We start from the raw sequence: 21,392 nt of genomic DNA on the forward strand, positions 1-21,392 counted from the left end.
GACTCAGCTTCATAGAATCTGAGGAACAGGACATCAGATGGCATCAAATCCAATAATCATCACAGGAATAGAAACCAAGGTCCAAGTAAGTGCAAAGATATCCCATGTCTCAGACTGTGCTTAAAGGATTGATTCTAGAACCTTCATATGTTTGAGAGTATTTCTAACTTTAATTTCTTCACTGTTTGAATTTAATGTTCATGTTCTGCTACACAATCATTTATATGCATGCTTCTTTAATTTCCTAGATTTTCCTGGATGTACAGTTAAACAACAAAGTCTATTTAAAATAGCAGTAATTTGCAGTTCTAGAAAAGAGAAAAGTTGGGGGGTCAAACTTCTTTCTTCCTTACAGAAGCTTCTAAAAACATAATTAATATGTTCTTTTTAACAAATATTCTACACTACCTTTAAAGCATTGTTATTTAGATTTGAACAAGACACAGATTATTTTCTACTTGCTGTAAATTAGGCAAGCCTGCCAGGCAGGGAGACAACCAAACCTACAGCTCAAGTCTCCTGACTTCTTATCTTCATACCAAGGGTGAGATATTGCTGGTCCTGAGATAGATCTTATTTGCCCTGCACAGGATTCTTGGAAATGTTAACTGAATGAATGAGGGGGCACGAATGCCCCAGTTGCCCTAAACTCACCTCTCCTTAACATCTGCTTCACTCATTCATACTATCTGGCTAAAGCCCAAAGTCAGGTGCATTGTCAAGGCTCTGCTCTATACTCACTGGTCACCACTGTGACCAAACTGTTAAGAGGGTAAGAGAAGGAGACACATACACATATCCACCAACACCTCCACCCACAAAGACAGGCCTCTCTTGGAGAATGGACAAAAGCCATCGATAGAGCCAATTTCACATCTCCATTGACATAGCTACCAACATCTGAGAAGATATAGCTATTATCTGGTATTAAAATACTCGGGTAGAGGACCTCCATATCTGTTCACATGTTACAAGTAGTATTTTTCAAGACGACAGGACAGTCAGCATGAGTGGCACAGTGACCCTAGAAAACTGTCCTAAACAAAGTCTATTTTAAAAAACAAGAAACTAAATACCATTACCAACTTGAAAGGCCTTAATTTAAAAAACCTTTTGGGCTAAGTTAGCATTTCACAAAACTGTCTTCTGCAGAATGTTCCACATGGGAGGTATTTCATGAAAAAAGGAGTTCTCTGGTCAAAGCAATTTGGGAATCATTACAAATAATATCACTCTCTAGGGGTGTTGTACAATATTTAATGCAGAATGGACTGAAAATAAAATTTCTATTAACATGTCTTGAAACAAGCTTTTTTTTAAAACGCTGGTCTACATTATTCTTTCAGAAGGCTCAATAGGAAAAGGGAAGTAATGTAAATGATAAATTACTGTTTTCTGAATTATATGAAATGCATTAAAAGCTAATAATGGAATATAGTATAGGCTTCAATATTTACACATCTCCTTGATAATTCTTGAACACAGAAAAATGTGGGAAAGTTAATTTATAAATTACTTGATGAATCTTATTAATATATTGTTTACTTAAGTTTGTGTAAATACAAAATTACACAAATACACAAAATACATATCCCAAGTAAAATATCCAAATACCAAAATGCCTTTGTCTCTCTGCAAAAGATGTGACAGTAGGTTCTTGCCTTCAGTTTTTGTAGTCTACAGTTTCTGTAGACTAGTTAAGCTAGTCCTTAATCCAATTTATTTCCCCAGGTCAAAGATCCTGCACCTGTCCCATCAACCCAAATATAAACAGCAAGATATATTTCACATACATTGAAATAATGTGAGGTGGTGAAACCAACAGACTTAGAAGATTGAAAAATATTGGACTTGAGGTCACGTTTGATTTTGTAAATGTTTTCCTCATTTTTATATTACTTTGCATATACTCCCCTACTTAAATATTATATTCTTAAATAACTACTCCAGTTGGCATTGACAGCTAGATTTTTACTTCTCTGACCAAAACACAGCAATTTGTTTGAAATATTATGGACACACACACACACACACACACACACACACACACACAGATTAGTCAGGCATGTACAACCAGGAAGAAAAAGAAGTGAAGCAATTTTAGTCAATACAAGCTCTTCTCCAACTAATAAAGTAACCACAAATTGTACATATATTCTATCTGAGAAAAAAAAAAAGAAATGAAAAACTGTGGAATCACATGAAAGGTGGTTTGGATGCACACAGAGGAAAAATGGCCAGTGAGAATAAAGGGACTTCTCAGCTAAATAGAGAGTCTTTTAAGATTAGTATTATGATTTAAGTCTACTTCAAAATGGTTTCAGCCTTATTAAAATTACATTAAAACTAGCCCTGATGCATTTGCATTTAAAGGGTTGCCTCACACTACTTAGCAGGCGCTGAATTCAGTCCCCATTGATTTATAGTATTAGGGCACTACAATCACAGACATTTTTCAGGATAAAGGACAATAATACCCTGACCAAAAGGGTTTAAGGATGCAAGTCATCAGGAATGTGAATAAGAGAACTACATTTATTTGCACAGCAGAACACATTCACCTGCAACATTAAAACAACCCAGAGAATGCTAGACAAGGGAATTACTCTTCTATTACATGGAAGCCTTACCAGTAGGACCACATTCAATCATGAACATTGTACCCTTGTAAGAACATAAATCTTGAAAAGGAAAGAGATAATAAACTATTTTGTTATTTTAAAGCGTCTCAGTTCAAGTTATTAACTTTGATCCTTTCAATCCTATACTAATAGAAAGGAGTATCTTATTGCAACATCTATAAAGATCGGAAACAGATAATGAAGGCTTTCTTTAAAAAAAAAAAGAAATCTACACAAAGAAACACAGCTCAAAGAAGTGGGAGTCTTTACTCTCTTTTAAAAGACTATAAATGCATTCTTAGGTCTGGTTCTTTAATCATCAAGAGCTCAACCACAGGGTTACTGGTTTATTATTTTAACCAATTCACAACCTGTTTGATTCAGACTGTTGACTCATTTAAGCCAATAGATAAGTTGTTTCAGTGTTTTGCACCAAGTGACTTATCAAAAACCTACATTAACATGAGAGAATCAAAAGCCAGAACTAAAGTTCCCATTTCTGTCACACTTAGCCAGCCCAAAAAGTCGGTGGAGAATATAAGAAGGTATTTGGGAAAAAAAAAAAAAAGAAGGTATTTGAGATACAAAAGTTGGATACTTGGCCACTTATTTCTACTCCAACTGTAGAATAATTTAACTTTTAAATCTTGTCCTAAACATACATAGATGTGAAAGAACTTTAGAAGTTCAAAGTGTCACATAAAATCATTATATTCATTTAATTATGAGAGTTGTTCAGCAAGTACAAGGTTTTATGAGAGCTAATTCTGTTCTACAGTTTAGTTATTAAAAGAAAAATGTGAAGCTAAAAATTCCTGGGCTGAAAATAAATATATTTTTAAGGACAAATGTTTTTAGGAACAACCAAATCAGTTTTTGGAGATGTCACACTTTGTACATTAGTTTCAATATCAACACAGAAAAATACACATTTAACAGGCATGACAAAAAAGGACAACAAATAAGATTGATGTTGTAGAAAACAACGTCAAAAAATTGTATACTAGGCAGCAATTCCTTTAACAGCAATATAATCTAGACCTAAGAAAAGAGCCATTTTACACCGCTCTTTAATTATGAAAAGGAATTTATGTTCGTTTTTTTAAATGTTGATTTCTGAATCATTTGAATAATTCACGACCTGTCCTTTACATGGAGGTGAGTGGTGAGGTCTTTTTAATTGAGGCAAGAATCATTTCCAAGAGTCGTCTGAGTTCTTCTGCATTTTTCCCTTTCCTAGGTTTGGGCATCAGGAGGTATCTTCAGGTTCTCTCTTCGTCTGCTTCCTAGTGTATAGCCACAAGCCTACTATACTGTGATACATAAAACCCAGAGATGTGGCAAATGAAAGTGTGAGCAACAAAACTACTACAGCGTAAGCCTGTAATGCAAGGCGGAGGAAGGAAAGTAAATGCTTAAAGTTTTCATACAGCTAACTCTGTTGATAGCTGCCAAGTAAAGAACCTAAATTCAAGTGCTTTATAATTGTTACAAATTGTGCCAAAGTACAGCGTGTTACAATAAATTATGAAGCTTATCTAAATTATAAAAGTAATTAAACTTTCCTCAGATACTCATAATTCTGCCCTCCATAAATTTTCTGTTCATTGCATATTCAATACCTATGTGTTCCAGTAAAACAAAAAAACTAAAAAAAAAAAACCAGAAGAAAGAACAGTCTCCTAAGAACGATGATGCACAAATAGGCATACAGCATAATCTAAACTGCAGAAATGCATGAACAGTTCCTCTCAAGATCTTCAACCATAACAAATGTTAATAAAAATATTTATACTAGAAACAATTCTCAGCTTTTTTGAAGTTTTGTTTTCCTCTTATTATTATAGACATTTGTTTTAACATGAGTTTTCTCCTCCATCCCAACATTTCCTACTGCTGCATGATGCCATAAATCTTTGTTAGCATATTACTGTACAATCTGTCACAATAATAACAAAAATAATGAAAGCCATAGTAACCCAGTTATATAGTCCTTGCCACTTGCAAGAGTCCCAACTTCTTTATATACTCTAAATAGTAGAATATATACAGGATCCATCAACTGCTGAAACACAGCAGTCTACAATGGAATACAGCTGCTGCTGAGAATCAAACTGAACAAGAGCTGTAAAATTACAAAAAAAAAAAAAAAAGTTTAAAGCCACAAGAGAATATATGGAGGATACCATTTCCAAGTTTAAATTTAAAGAAAGACCAAAAATGGCATCCTGATACTCGTAAGGCAAAAAAACATCGTTCTTTCTAAAGGTTCAACCATATTTCCACTGGGAGCAAATCAGCCGAGCAGGTGTGTTAGTGATGAAGGAAACCCTTGTTCTATTATAAATATCTTCAATAATCAGCAAACATGATGAACAAATTTTTTAAACACATATAGGTTAAAGAACAAGTTTGTCAAAAGGTTCCCAGAATTTTGTTTGATTTTTGTTTGGGTACCTAGTTTCTGAATCCTAAATTAGGCACTTCTATTTCAGTACATATTCCAATTTAACAAAAACATTTATTTTATAAATAGAAAAGGAAATGAGCTTGAATAAGATATATTTATGCAATTACCATATCTAATAGTCAATTACATGTCCTTATATGAACAGATAAATAATATATGCACATACATTTATCAATCTTGTCTATGAGGGAAAGAGAGAAGAAATTAAAAGAAGAGCAAACTATTATATACGGCATGCAGTTTTCATTATTTCATATTTGCATAAGGGGATACAATATTTGTCTTCAATAAGGCTACAAATTACAAATGATTAGTTCAGATCTTTTTAAACCAAACTAAAATATACAAGTTATTAAGTATATCATTCAACCTAGCAGTTATATTTGTTATAACTATTTACCTTATTTTCCTTATTTTATAAATTAAAAGCAGGAGGAATGTTTGAGTTCATGTAAAGCTATTAAAACATTAATTATTTAAAGATCAAGTTAAATATGTTTTAAAAACAGAAGACCTCACAATATCCAGCGGGGGGAAAATTATGAGAAGTGAATGAGAGAACAGAAATCAGATCAGATGTACTGTACTTTAAAGTATCCATTAACTAAAGCTACATGAAATTGGAAGGGGAAAAAAAAAAAACCTCTGACATCCACATGAATACCAAATTAATTCATTATGATCAGTGCTACTACAATGAACACAAAATTAATTCATCACAGTGGAATACACAAAGCACTACCCACTTGTTATACCTACTGACAAAAAATAATAGGACGATTATCCTCCACCAGGGTGACACACGTGGCCATGGGCACTACCAGCTTGTCAGTCACACAAGTGTTTCCTTCCCTGGGAGTCTACACCAAGATATTTTTACAAGGAGGCTCTTTATCAACCACATTAAATGAAGCATAAGATGTGAAGACCTAAATTACCAATGGTTTTCCCTCCTGCTGTTGCTCCCTGCCAGGGCTGGGTCCGGGGTTAAGCAAGTACAGCACCTGGGGGCAATATTTAAGGGGGTGCTCACACACTCAGACTTCTGCAAGCGATGGCCCTCGCCTTACACAACCCTGACAGTGAGTCCCACAGCCCTACACATTGGTAAGCCTAGACTTTAAAGCATAATCACCTCCCTTATTCAGGGGCCCAGGGTTCCTGCCATACCAGAGTAGACCAGCCAGTCCTAACACCTGCCAGTGTCATGACCATGGTCAGCTGTCTTCTCTAAAGCAAGCGCTCTGGATGTCAGTTTCTTGAGAAAGCCTTATGTAAACTTACGAGCGTGAGACCAACCATCAGGGTTCTGGGGTCTACCACAAGACTTCGCCATAAGATACAGAAAAATCAAGATGACTTCGTGAATCCCCCCTTTTTACCTCCTCTGAGTCTCTAGTGAAGAGAAATGGCTGCTGACTTTTGTTTCCCACGCCATCAGAGATACAAGGACCTGGCACCTGAACCTCAGGGGCTCCGTCTACTTCCACTTCTAGCACCAACGGCTTAGTGTTGTAAGAGTGTCTTTGCTCAGTAACTTCAAGGGGACTTAGCAGGTGGAAAGTCACACATAAGACAGGAGAGAAACCTTTCCTAGAGAGGATGAGTTTCTCCTTGGTAATGAGAATGTGATGTAATGTATCTTCTTCCTTTTATTTGTAAGTACCCCTTAAAATACCCCTTAAATCCCTGTGGGCAGTTAGGAAGTAGAGTTTTCATGTACCATCTATAATACAAGATTACGCTTATGGAAATCTTTCCTTTCCCTTGACATGGTGAAAGTTTTTGTTTTTTAGATCTTCAACGATGGGTTCATCTCAGACCCTTTTCCAGAACAGGTCCAAGAAATGCAAATGTTAGCCAATGTAACGAAAGGCACCCATTTAATATCACAACTTGCTAAAGAAGAAACTTGTTTACTCAGAATTTTTCTTGGAGTATACAGGGACTCAAAAGATGGATGCTCCTTCCTTTGCTAAACTGCAATTTTGTTCTTCATCCTTATTACTTAGCCTTTGTGGGGTGCTCATGCTATACCAACACATCTGCACATCACAGATGTGATACTCAGGTAGGAAGAAACAGGAATCTGATACAACGTGAGAGCCTAGCATTCTACTCCCACCTGAGAACAGGGTACCAATAAATGTGAAAGCCTTAGTAGAGGCAATACGTTTAAGCTCTGTGTGTGTGGCTAGGGAGGCACAGTAACAGAGGAGTTTTAGCACAGGGTAAAGCATATTCTAAAAGAAAACTAGACTTTTTCAGCTAAACCTGGCTCCATCTGTTTATGTAGGACAGAAGTACTCTAACTTGACTGTACATTAGAATCACCTGGGGAGGTTTTAACTACTCCCCCCACCAACAATTTAATTGGGGGTGGGGGTCAAACATCAGTATTTATTCTCCAAGCTCCCCAGGTGATTCTAATTTGCAGCCAGGTCTGCAAACCACTGATATCCAGGCCAGATGGCCATATATCCTGTACCTGGGGAAAGAGCATTTTTACTGTGAGGGGACACAAATCAGTGAATAGCTTCCAAGCCCGGCTGGCTATCTGAATCCTATTGGGAGCTTTTATTAAAATACGGACTACCAGGCCTTGCGTCTAGACCTACTGAATGGGAAGCCCAAAAAAATGAGGTTCAGCAATGTCTGCATATTTTAAAAACATGGCCAGGCACAGTGGCTCACGCCTGTAATCCCAGCACTTTGGGAGGCTGAGGCAGGTGGATCACACAAGGTCAGGAGTTTGAGACCAGCCTGGCCAACATGGTGAAACCCCATCTCTACTAAAAATACAAAAATTAGCCAGGCATGGTGGTATACTCCTGTAATCCCAGCTACTCGGAGGCTGAGGCAGGAGAATCGCTTGAACCTGGGAGGCGGAGGCTACAGTGAGCCAAGATTGTGCCATTGCACTCCAGCCTGGGTGACAGAGGGAGACTTTGTCTCCAAAAAAAAAAAAATCTTCAAATACATTTTGATTGTCATCTGGGGTTAGGACCACCGACCTGGATGAAAGTCAGAAGCTCTGACCCCTAACTCGATTGCCAACAGAATGCTTCATGTTTGGACGAGTAATCTTAGCCTGCAAAGAATTAGGAATAGCAGGGGAAAGGAGTGGAGGAGGGGAGAAGTATTTAAGAAAAAAATAAAGAGAAAAGAAATTTAAGTGTCCTCTAAGCACCCACAAGTCTGCTTCTTAAAGTGCTGATAATGAGCAGTGTGTGCTGAAAAGACCAATGGAACTAAATTCTGAACCAGTTCATTTCGGCACATCCTGTTTATACGACTATTTAATGAGTCATTCAGCCAGGATGATTTTCTGTCTGAATATGTTAATTGCCATTTTTTTCATAGCTCTCTATTAAACAGTACAGATAAAATAGGCATGCTCATGTTTTTAAGCGCTATCAGCCTCTCACCCTCAAGAGAGTGGGCAACAGGAGTAAATAAGGGAAAACTTTCTCTTTTTTTAAAGTGTTTAATTCTTTTAACATATATTGGCATTTGGGACCCCACTTCAATTCAAAAGCATATGTTAGAGTTAGCATTAAAGTGAAAATGAAACGAGGTGGTTCTCCCCCATATGCCACTGGCTTCATTATATCACAAAGAATTAGCTCAAATAACAGGGCAGCAATGTGAACCTTCTTGCTGATAAATTCTCCTACGTTTAGGTCAGTATGGATATTTGGGGAAAGACAAGTGATAAAGAAACAGAAAAATTCTGACTCACTCTGATATTCCTTTATAAATCAATGTATAATGATGATTATTATTATTGAGAACCCTGGAAGATCTAGGAAATGGGTGAAAGGTCTAGTTAATGTTTAATGAGTGATTAAAAGAATTCATTTTTATATTTCATTTATCCCCAGAGGATGCAGAATTTAGAAATGTAAATTCCAAAACAACATCAATGCGAAAAGTGAAGCAATAAACATCAGTGCAAAAAAGCCATATTTTCATGCACATTATCACTTAATAAATCAAGCCACTCTTAGTATTCATTTTAGCATTTATGCAGTTTCCAGTGCCTTAATTTTAAAGAATTTACATTAAACAAATTACATATGATTATACTGCATTCGGAAGGGAAAAAAAAACCACAACCAACCTTAAGGCCATAACAACATATTTTATTTTTAACGGCTTTGTTTACAAATATTAAATGGTCAAATTAATAGTGTTCTCAATGGCTTTTTGACATCTCAAATTTTTCATAAATGAAAATAAAGCAACCGAAAAGATGAAACTCTAGTGGCAAAGGTTTATTGGTCTTTGTACCTCATTAAAAGGACTTTTATAAATCACGTTTGTTCTTTTGAGTAGCAACTAACATGGCTGAAAAGGACAGGTTGGGTTTTAAAAGAGACAGATATGACCTAAAGGGAACACATTTTACTGTAGTGAAATAAACTGAGGAAACAGTTAGCAGATTAAAAACCCCTTGAAAGGAAGCATCATCTTTGGGAGAAAAAAAAAAAAAACCTTCGCTGAAGAAAACAGCTGGAAACAGGAAGCTTTTGGGCTTTCATCCTGCCTGCTTTGATTCCACCGCATCCCCATATCATGAAAAGGCAAAGAGACTGATTTCAGCTGTGTCTTCTTTCAACAGAAGGGGGAAAAGGCTTTGTGGAGTGTGAGCAACCCCATCCAGAAGACCCCCGCCCACCTTAATCATACAAACACTAACAATGAAGTGGAGAAAGAGAAATGGTGATAGATAAGTAGCAACTCAGAAATAACATTTTACAGGCTGTAACAATGGAAGGAGAATATTTGTTCTAACTTAATTGTTTCTCTCAGCAATTCTCATATGAATTTGCAATCCCCTAAGTGAAAAACACTAACCAAGGTAGATATACTAACTATGACAGGTTTTCTCTCTCTTCCTTTATGCCTTTCTAACCTGGAATTTCCAGGAATGCATGACGATGAAAAGTTTCTATTTCTGATATCCACCACATTGTTGTGGTCATTTTTCTTCATTACAGAGAAAAGGAGTAGGTGTTACAACCCCTTATGGTCTGAAATCTAAAGTCACTGAATTCTGGTTTTCACTAAATTTAGATATCTAAAGTCACTCTATTTAGAGATCCAAAGACCAATAAACCTTTGCTCACTGCAGTTTCATATGAGATGTCCTTTTGGTCATCTCATCTAGATTGTTCCTCACTGCTACCTTGAAAATATTTGTATTCTCATGACATTTAAAGGACAATGCAGCATAGTAAAGGAAAACTTGGATGAGAAGCTTACATCATCCTTGGTAACTACATAACAAAGCAGCTCAATAAACAAGATCATACAAATCTAATACACCCAAGTCACAATTTATTCTTCTGTTGCTATTTTGGGATGCCTTTTAAAGTGGGGATTACAAAGCTAGACAATATAGGGGCACATAAGTGTAAAACTCTGACTTTGAAACTGCAACCGATGTCAATATAAAATTACTATTTTATTGAGGTATCTCTCATGCTCTTCACAAAGGAGAACTGATTTTCATACAAGTTAAGGAAAGGAACTTATATTCAAGTTACATACAAGTTAAGGAATTAGCTAATTCATTTTTCTAAAACTATTCTTAATAGACAGGAAAATTTCACAGCATAAGAGGTTTCAAGCAGGATATGTAAAATGAATATTAACTTCATCATAATCGACGGCTTAAAGTAGGTATCCTGAGATATTCAACCTTACAGTGGAATACTTTGATTCCATGGTAACACTTGAATTTCTAAAATATCTACAGTTGACACTTGGTATGTGCCACCTCCTTACCAATGGATATGAATTACTTTTGATTTATCCTTATTCATTCTAAATGTCTCTTTTTGGAACTGCCTTAGTTACTAGTGCAACATTAGTATAACTTTGAGAATCCTCATGCAAGGTTATTTTAACAGGATACACCGCTAAAATAAAAGTGATCCTCACCAACAAAACAAAATAATTTAGTTATTTGTGTCAAACTTTGAAGGTCTATAGAAACAATGCAGTGGATATCAGAAATAAAAACATTTTATCATCATGCATTCCTGAAAATTCGAAGTTAGAAAGCCGAAAATTCGAAGTTAGAAAGCCATAAATTCAGTCTAGATTCTCCATATTTTGGGCATCATCAATTTCATCATCATCATCATCATCATCACTAGCCATCTTCTACACTTATGAACAGAATTTTCACATATTATTTCATTCATTCTCAAAAGCAACCTAAGAGGAAGGCCAAACAGGCATACTCCTCCTCATAGAATAGATGAATAAACTGAGCCCAAGAGGGTAAACAGAGATTCTACTGACAGTATCCAGATCTCTGACAGAAGTCCTTGTGTTATCCACGAATAAGTACCTAACTCTGACTCATAACTTCCAACAATACCTAGAAAAATAACCAGCTCAAGAACCGCAATTTTCAGGTCAAAGTATAGAATTTTTGTTATTCCTAACACATTCTTGGGGAACTCCGTTTCTTTAGGCAATGGTACTAATATGGCCCTGTAGACTTAACAACATACAGGAGGGAGCAGAGATTGGCACAGTCAACTTTTCTTTGAAATCTATTCTAATGGCCGGGCACTGTGGCTCACACCTGTAATCCCAGCACTTTGGGAGGCCGAGGTGGACGGATCACTTGAGGCCAGGAATTCGAGACCAGCCTGGCCAACGTGATGAAACTCCATCTCTACTAAAAATATAAAAATTAGCCAGGTGTGGTGGCACATGCCTGTAGTCCCGCTACTGAGGAGGCTGAGGCACAAGAATCGCTTGAACCCAGGAGGCAGAAGTTGCAGTGAGATTGATCCACCTCACTCCAGCCTGGGCAACAGACTCTGTCTCAAAAAACAAACAAAAAAAGGAATCTATTCTAATTGCCCTAATGTACTCCTATCTCTGCTGCTCTCATATGTATTCGTTCTGCAACACTTACTGATCATCTATCAGGTAGCAAGGCCATTGTCAACAATGTAAGTCTGAATCCATAAATGCTGCTCCCATGAACTCTACAAAAAGATAAGAAACGTATACATGGGAGAAAAGAGAACTCACATCTGTTGAGCATCTATGAAGACTAAACCATTTCCCAGCTCCTTCCTTGAACGCTCACAACAGTTACATGAAGATGAAAACTGAAGAGTGCTAGTTACCAGTAACTTTTGTGGCACTAGGCTCTCCTATGAAAATTAGAAATCCTATTAATATTTGAGTAAAACTAGCTAAACATTTCAATCACTAAAGTTATCACATGCTAATAAGTATAGACACTGTAATTCTTCAATGCTTTAGAGAAAAATATGATTATACCATTAACAATTTAATCTTTTCCTAGTCATTTTAATCTGCCAAGGCTTTGATTTAGAAACAAAATAGAGGAGGCAAATCACTGTATTGCCGAACATTGGTATCAATACCAAAAATAAACTGAGGCACACATACAAAAACTGACAGAGCTATAACATTCTCGCTCATGCATATTCGCTGCCCCTCTCTGCATCTGCCCCATACACAGTGTGCCCACACTGCCTCTAATTTGTGTTGTCTGTTGGCAAAATGGACTGTAGTACCAACTTTAAAAACCAATCGAAGTATTAAAACAAAACAGACAACCTCTCCCATATTTGGCAGAAAAACCGTAATTCAAATGTTCCAAGCCTCCCCCAAGAACAAGCAATTATAAGGTGCAGAAAGGCAATGGCTTTAAAACAACATGCTAATCCTAATATTAGTACCTTGAAAAAAGGAAAACTGCCAAGATGCTGGAATAGTGCCCAGTTATCCGTCTTACCTACAGCAATAAAACTGTCCTATAAATGTGAACAAGAAAGTTAGGATACATTTTGGGGTTAGGTTATTGGCATTTTTTTCCACCTCACCATTCCCTAGGAGAATAAGCCTGACCTACGGAAGCAAAACACAGCAGATGGTAACTCAGCCCAGTACCAAGAGTACTTAGTCAATCCAAATAATTCACACAAAAATGAAGCAAGATGTTCAATGATTTATGGCGCTAATTTCACAAGAAAATTATGGAATCCTTCTCTTCAACAGAGCCACCTTTTTATTGTCATATGCTGGATAGCTAACTAAAGTGTCTAAAAAGCAATATATTATTATATTACTATCAACAATACATAATAATGACATAATCATTAATAACATAATAATTATTATAGCTAACACTTATGCTGGGTACTCATGTAAGTAATTTACAAGAAATAACTTATTTAGTCCTCAGTATGATTCTATGAAATAACTACCGCCACTGTACAGATAAGAAAACTGAGAAAAAATAGCAACCAGAACAAATAACTATGACATGGAGAACCAACTTTCAAATCTGGGAAACATACACCGAGTCCATGTGCCTAACTAATCCAACAGTATAGGAGTGGGTTTAATCTAAAGATTACTGCAAAAATGAAAAATAAAATGTATTTGCAGGAAATAACACTAGACCTGGATTCAGCTGACCTGCCTTGTTCACTGTGAAACCTCAACAGAGACACCTCTTTGAGAAATGGTTTCTTCATCTCTGAAATGGAGTGAATTCAAAGCTGGAAAGCTTGTGCTTCCAGTTTTAAAGATCAGATTCTAAGGATAAAGCCTAAAGCTTCCAGTTTTAAAGATCAGATTCTAAGGATAAAGCCTAAATCTGAGTTTTGCTTAAAGACCAGAACACTTTTTATCATTGTTCTAGATCAAGAAATACTGATGACTTGCAGTGGAAATCAAACAGCAGCAGTTTCTCTCTGGTTCAATGATCCTCATCCCACGTGATTCTATCATAAAACTGTACTTCCTCTCTTTGCAGAGAGGATTAGGCTACTTGCTAATAAGTGTAACTCCAATAAACCTAGGAGGACCGGAGGCTGCTACTTCCCAGTTCCCAAGTCAAGTCAGGCTTTTGATAATATATTTTATTTATACACACACATATATTCAGATGGAATCATCCAATCAGCTTCCTGATTCTAAAACTGCATTTTCTTTCTACAAAATGAACCCAAATGTCCAAAGGAAAACCATCAGCTAGGATAATACACACACATTAAAATGTCCACATTCAACACACACACACACATATACATACCCCACACACAAAAATATTTCCACAAGCAAGCATGCATTCATTTATTTAAACATAATCACAGTACTCACTCTAACAGAGGGATAGGTTTTAAGATCTCCAGCGGATGCCTGAAACCTCAGATAGCACAAAATTCTATATACGCTATGATTTTTCCTATGCATACATACCTATGATAAAGTTAGTTCATAAATCAGGCACAGTGAGAGACTGACAACAATAACTAAGAGTAACATAGAACAATTATAATATACTGCAACCTCAGCATATGATCTTTCTTTTTTTTTTTTTTTTTTTTTTTGAGATGGAGGCTTGCTCTGTCACTGAGGCTGGAGTGCAGTGGCACAATCTTGGCTCACTGCAACCTCCGCCTCTCAGACTCAAGCAATTCTCCTGCCTCAGCCTCCCAAGTAGCTGGGATTACAGGCGTCCGCCACCACGTCTGGCTAATTTTTTTATTTTTAGTAGAGATGGGGTTTCACCATGTTGGCCAGGCTGGTCTCGATCTCTTGACCTCAGGTGATCCGCCCACCTTGGCCTCCCAAAGTGCTGGGATTACAAGCATGAGCCACCAGGCCTGGCCTTTTCTTAAGTGGGGAACTTTGCCCTTGTAACTTATAGGATGCACTTCATGGCTTTCTTTTGGCATACTGAATTGCCAGATTCACTACTTTTGTGCTTTGGGGCCATAGTTAAGTCAAAAAAGGGTGACTAGAACCTGAGTACTGCCATAGTAACAGTCAATCTGAAAACCTAGAGGTGACTTATAGGCAGGGAGTGTCTAGAGTGTGAATCTGCTGGACAAAGTAAGGATTCATGTCCCGGATGAGATGGCAAAGGACAGTGCAGATTTCATCAAATGGCGAGCAATTTAGAACTTAGGAGTTATTTCTGGAATTTTCCATTTAATATTTTTGGACCACAGCTGATGGACAGTAACTAAAACTAGAGAAAATGAAACTACAGATAAGGGGGGCGGGGGGACTACTGTATTCTAATTATCTTTTTTGCCTACCTAGGGGTTCCATATTTTGATGCAGTTTAGTTGGATATCAGGCAACTACACACGGGTAGACAAAGAAATGAACACCTTTGCACCTGAACAGCAACAGCTAAGGGGACAGACACAGAGGGAACCACTGAATTCTAACCTTGGCTGAAACTTAATTGGGTGTGGATTGGGGAGAAGATTTCTGGGTGTATTGTGTGTGCTGGGAGTAATCTATCAAGTATTGATTGGGTTCAAGTGTTGGTGCTGAGGAGTTACCCTCAGCTTCTCCATTCCCCTAAAAATTCTCTAGGCTGAAATAGCCTTTCTAGGCATTCACTCAAGTAAGGTGGAGAAACTGACCCATGTAACCTGGAAATGACTACAACCAGGAGGAGACACTGAGGCTAATGTGTTGCCTATAAAGTCTCATCCTCAAGTTGATGCTATCCAAGAACAAATAACAGAACCAGTGGGGGACAGGGAGGCTTCCTGACCAGAGGACGAGCAGCAGTGGAAAAAGGCAGCCGGGGAAATGTACCCCCAACACACACAATATACCCCAAAACTTTCTCCCGCCCCCCACCAACAAAATGCCTCTGGCAAATAACACCTTATTATTTGATATGTGCAACTGCAAACTCATTTAAAGTAAAACTAGAAGCACCTTTAGAAAACTTTGCTGCTTTAAATTGATCTATAACCTACTCCAGGTCTACCCGCCCTTTCTTTTAACCAGGCTGCCATTCCTAAATTTTCCTCCGTTATAGCAATTCTACCACCACCACTTCTGAAAATGGGTTTTGAATGTTAATATTTTGTTGGATTTTCAAATGTAATGATTATTTCTAACAAGAACTGAGAAACTGCTCCATTATATTTCTCCTCTCTAAATTTGATCATGCTAATAGCTTAAAAATACTCACTGAGCAGTTACTATGGGCTGAACACTGTTCTCAATGTTAGATGCATTCACTCATTTAATTCCCATAGCCCAATGAAGCAGGGACTTGTATTATCCTCATTTTACAGAGAAATTAAATAACTGTGTTGCCCCAGGTTACAGGTAGTAAGTGGTCGAGCTGAGATTTAGAGCCAGAATCCATGCTTTCCAGCCCACCCTTCCCAGCTCACACTTGCTCTTTAATTATAAAATACCAGAAATCGGCACAGTAAACATTGTTGCTGTGCACCTCCTTTTATTCCTAGGAACACTTAATAACAAACTGCAAATAACAAAACCGCAATACACGCTAAATGCTACAAGGTTTCATTTCACCATCCCTGCAAGAAATTTGCTTACTTTTAGAAATTATGTGCTGACTTTAAAAAATCCAAACAAAATGTAAATCGTATTTTTATTAACTGTTAAACAGATTATCTGAAACATTAGAGTAAATCTCCTCTCAAAAATCATAGCAAGACTCCTGTATGTTATTAAATCTCTTTACATTTTAAACAGGAAAAATACTCCATTTCTGAGTCTAAGTTCCTAGCCCTTCAATAATCCACACTAAAAATCAGATTAATTGGAATTTAAATATATCTGTGTGTGTCTTATTTCTGTAAGTCCTTAAGGAACATTATTGTCCACTATTATCCCCAAGTCTTGCGGACTTCGTAAAGGAGTACTAGACACAGGGCAGGTTTTTAAACCATTATATAAAAAAAAACTTTGATATAATCTAAGTTATTCTCTTCTCTGGTAAAACTGTAGTTACCTAAAAGCAAGTAGGTACAGCAACATAAAACACTCACACAGACAGACACACACACACACACACACAAACACTCAAACACCACCACCACATACTCAGTTAAGATGTTGGTAGTATCGCTACTTGTTTTTTCAGCTTTAATTCACTGTGTTGAAAACTACTCAGAAAATATTTGATGTCTCTCTTGACAGTACAGCATGTAGAGGCAGCCCCCAGAATTATAAACCAAATTGCGTTTAAAAAAGAATGGACTGTTGAAAGAATGACCCCCACTAAAAATACAGTTTAAAGGCAACTAAGGTCATCAAGAGTAAAATGGCTAGTGGCTTAATGTGACATCCAAAATGATTCCCCCAAATCTCATCCCCTTTATACTAAAACAATAGAGGGTTGCCTCTAATAAGTTAATATCATTCCTCAAAATCTTTATTGAGAAGCACCTTTAGACCCTCAAATCTGCCTCCCAGAGGAATTCCATCAATCCAGACATTACTGAAGTTCTGAGCCAAAAATAAAGGGAAAGGGGCGGGGGGAAATCACAGGAAGTTAAACTGTTAGGACTGCAGCCAGGGAAATTCCTTTGATAATCAAGCCCTACCTTCACCCTGAAGCGTAGCTTTCAAGAGTTGAAATAATAACTTTCTTTGGAATTCTTCACCCATGAAAATGCCTGGGAAAATGATCTAAAGCAATAATCCTAAGAAATAACTAAGAGAAATGAAAGCAAAACCAAAGATTTTTAACACTGGTCTTCCACTTTCTGACACTGCTTTTCATGTTTGTCTCCTTCAAGTTTCTACTAAACCAAGGCCAAGTCTCCCCCTGATGTTCTATGCAGCACCACTTAATGAGTAAGACTGACAGTAACCACATTTTCTGACTCAAGGTTAAAGGTGCACATTCATAACGTAAAACTCCAGATATAGCGCTCAGTCTGCCCCTTAGACTGACTGAGTCACAGCAGAGGATCCAGAATGGTTTCCATTCCTCTATTTCTCCGTCTAAAGAGTCATGACATTTTCAGGCATTTTGATAGAGATAGCAAAAAAAAGTTAGAGCTTAAAAAAGCAGAAATGTTTATAATATTCCACATTACTTTCTCATTTATATGTGTCCAACTTGACAGAAATTTGAAACCAAAATCCTGAACCACGCATTTCAACCTAGAAGCCTTTGTAAAAACCCCAGTCAAATATGTCCAGCAATTCAAACTTCTAAGGATTCAGAAGTCGATAGATCAAACATTTTAATCAAGACTAAGCTTTTAAAATACAAGTTACATAAATATTTACCTCTGCTGTCCTCTTCCATATGAATAGGAAGTAATAAATTCCCCCAATATATCTGGTGATTAAAATTCTAAAATACTACTTCGTAAACTTTTAAAGTTTGTGAACTGAGACCTCCACTTTAAAAGGCCTTTCTTTTAAGGGGCCTTCCTTGTTACTCTCCTGTGCTCCATGGAAACAGAACATGAGCTAATGATGACCGTAGATTTTAATTTATTTGTATATATCAGTCAGTAGAAGGGGAAATGATACTGGCTGTGTGTTTATGAGCTACATTAGAAATTTGAACAATAGCAGACCTTTTCTGAAACAAAAATAAAATATGAATCAACAAGATCTCTGCCAAACAGAGGTCTCAGGACAGCCTTGTTCAGTCTTCTGGGAATCCCACTGCAATAAGCACAATAAAAGCAGGACGTGCCTCATTTCCTTCAACCGTTCAACATGCCTCTCTTGGAGATGTTTGTAAATTTCCTTCCTTTACGCATCAAGCTGGCAAACTGTCGTCATTTCTTTGGGGTAATAATATCCTGTTGATGTCTGAGTAGGTCTGTTTTGATTGTTTCTTCCACATAACACATATACTTTTAATATCATTTTCAACACACAATACACGGAATTATTTTTCAACATACTCGAACACAGTTCAGCAAAGTATAACCGGAAGCAATGAAGGGCAGAAAATGTTAATAAAATCCTAGTTTTATTTTTGGATTTGCAACTTAGATGTAGGTAATAGAGTAATTCCAAAAGTAAAAAAAAAAAAAAAAAAAAAAAAAAAAAGCATTCTCTGCTGTTTAGGAAGCTGAAAATACTTACCTCTACTATTTTAATAAGGTATATGTTTTCATTCAGTTCCTATACTGGAGTATGGGGAATTTCACATAGCAAAAGTACCAAATCAGCATTAAAACGCTGACTTGCAAAAATGGCAACTTTTATTTTACTGGATATACAAATTGTACCAAGTACTTTAACAACAGAGTTCTAAATTCATTGCGGAAGTAAATTATGCTTCAAATCCAGTCAAATACCCTGAGTGATTACAAATTTTTATCTAAATAAATATTTTTTTCAAAACTTAAAATGTATTTGGACCTGACAGTATATTTCTTGGACAAAGAAGTTTTACCTAAACTAAATTATTCCTGATTGAATTGCATTTCTCATTAAAGTTACATGACATAAAGGGAGAAAATTATACAGAGTGACAATTTTTTTAAATAATACTCAAAAAGTAAAATAAGACCAACTCTTAACTAATGTAACTTGCACTTAGGCAGACATTCTGGTCCAAAGACAGCAAAAACTGATTTGTGAAATACTAAAAATAATTAATCATTGCTGCAAAGCACTAGATTTGGAGCTAAACTAAATGGCATGTACCATTCACTACAATTCCAGATAACACCTTATTTTACACATGTAATAAGAATCATGAACATGAAAAACGTTCAGTGTCATTAATCCAGAAAATGCCAATTTCTGAAAGAACACAACCAGATACTATGTCGACTACCACGTTAATAAGATAAAAATAATACAAATTGGCACAGCCTTCCTAGATAGCAACTTGGCAAGATACATAAAGAGCCTTTCACCTAATAATTCCCTAGGAAACTATCCTAATAACATCCTTGCAAATGCAGACAAGTGTTTATGTGCAAGGAGTTTAAGATGTGGTCAACAGTTGCAAACTCTTAAAATAAATTATGGAAGATCCATGTGATGGAATATTACGCTGCCTTTAAAAATCACACTTTCAAAACATTCAAGGACATTGGAAAATATTCATGGTAAAATATGAAGTTTAAAAGCAATAAACAAATTTCATGTTATGTTTTTAAAAACCAATGGAAGATAGAATCTACACAGTAATCAAAATATTAACATTGGCTATCTCCACAATGAGGATACGTTACATTTTAATAAAAAATAAAATAAAGGGGTAGGTGTGTGTGTCTACGCATATATGTGTGTATGTGCATATACACCTGTATATATGTGTGTATGGTGTCTATAGACAGATATTTATATTATAGTTTCAAACTTCAAGGATCTCATAGTCTATTATTAAGAATTTATCAAAATCGAGTGGGAGTGGTATATATAGATGAGCCAAGAAGGCAGAATGCTGGTAAATATTGAAACTGTATGAAGGTGACACAGAAGATTATTCTACTACTGTGTATACATTGCATGTGTTTAAAAATTTTTCAAAATAAAAAGTTAAAAAATAATTAAAAGGCAAGAAAAAATACAGTAGCATCATAAGATCAACCTTGAAAGAAATACTGGTACTTCTGAATGAATAGCTAGTAAGATTTCAATAGGCAAAGTAAGTGCTTAAGGGTAGCAGGCAGGATACTGAGCAAATAACACTGAAGAAAGGCAATGACCTTCAGGATCAGGCCAGTGAATAACTAGTAACAAACTCATGGTATCTTACTGCTCCTTCTAGTATTAGATGAAATCCCCTGATAGAAGATAAAGGGGCACCATCTTTTGGATTTCTGTCAGGGTGTAATTCTCCTAATAAGTGGGCATTTCACCTATGCAAATCTTCACCTGGCATGAAGACGATAAAACAGTGTCACTGACTAGTGCTGACTTCAGGTCCCACCCTTGGTCACTGAAGGAAAACTATTCCTTTTACTGGACAGTGATTTCTGCATAATTCCCATGGGTTCTTTATTCTCACTGGACAAAACCTCTCTGAGATCTAGGCATGATGAAGAGTGGAAAACAAAGAGCTCATTTTTAAAACCCTCTACTCATGTCTTATCATTCCTAGCCCTCAGCTTTTTTTTTTTTACATCAATAGCCCATCTCCATATAAATGTCTAATTTTGCAACATTTTAGGTGCCACAATGACTGTGTGAATGAGTCAGAATATGCATTACCAAATAGTGAAAGAGTGTAGTTTTCCTAACCAATATCTATTTTTGAAAAAAAATTTTTAAAAGCACATTGCTTCTTATAATTTTTCCATAAATATCTAACTACTCTCAAAGCTAACATTTAGACTACAAATGCATCCTTCAGTTTGTTAAAGAAAATTTCCATCACTTGCAACTATAAATTTGGAAAACGCAATAACCTTTAATGGCATACAAGATACGATTTTGCCTTCTCATATTTAAAAAAAAGCTGCTTATTCCTGAAGTAATTTTTCAGAACACATATAATTTGTTTTATAATTTTA

The 21,392-nt window shown here is 36.4% G+C and overlaps 1 protein-coding gene across 36 annotated transcripts in view; it reads right to left on the reverse strand.

The window, feature by feature from the left end:
* TCF4 (transcription factor 4) overlaps positions 1-21,392 on the reverse strand; it is a 412,677-nt gene that overhangs the window by 268,662 nt on the left and 122,623 nt on the right. For 2 of the 36 annotated variants that reach the window (XM_016933772.4, XM_016933771.4), the window contains exon 1: positions 18,190-18,383. The exons of 33 other annotated variants lie outside the window; for them this stretch is intronic. In XM_016933772.4, the coding sequence (XP_016789261.1) occupies positions 18,190-18,208 (19 nt within the window). In that variant the 5' untranslated portion in view covers positions 18,209-18,383. Of the gene's footprint in view, positions 1-18,189; positions 18,384-21,392 lie in introns of those variants that run through there. One more of the 36 variants, XM_063795740.1, reaches the window with a different exon arrangement.

The sequence above is a fragment of the Pan troglodytes genome, chromosome 17 (assembly GCF_028858775.2).
Source record: "Pan troglodytes isolate AG18354 chromosome 17, NHGRI_mPanTro3-v2.0_pri, whole genome shotgun sequence".
NCBI classification, from domain to species: domain Eukaryota; kingdom Metazoa; phylum Chordata; class Mammalia; order Primates; family Hominidae; genus Pan; species Pan troglodytes.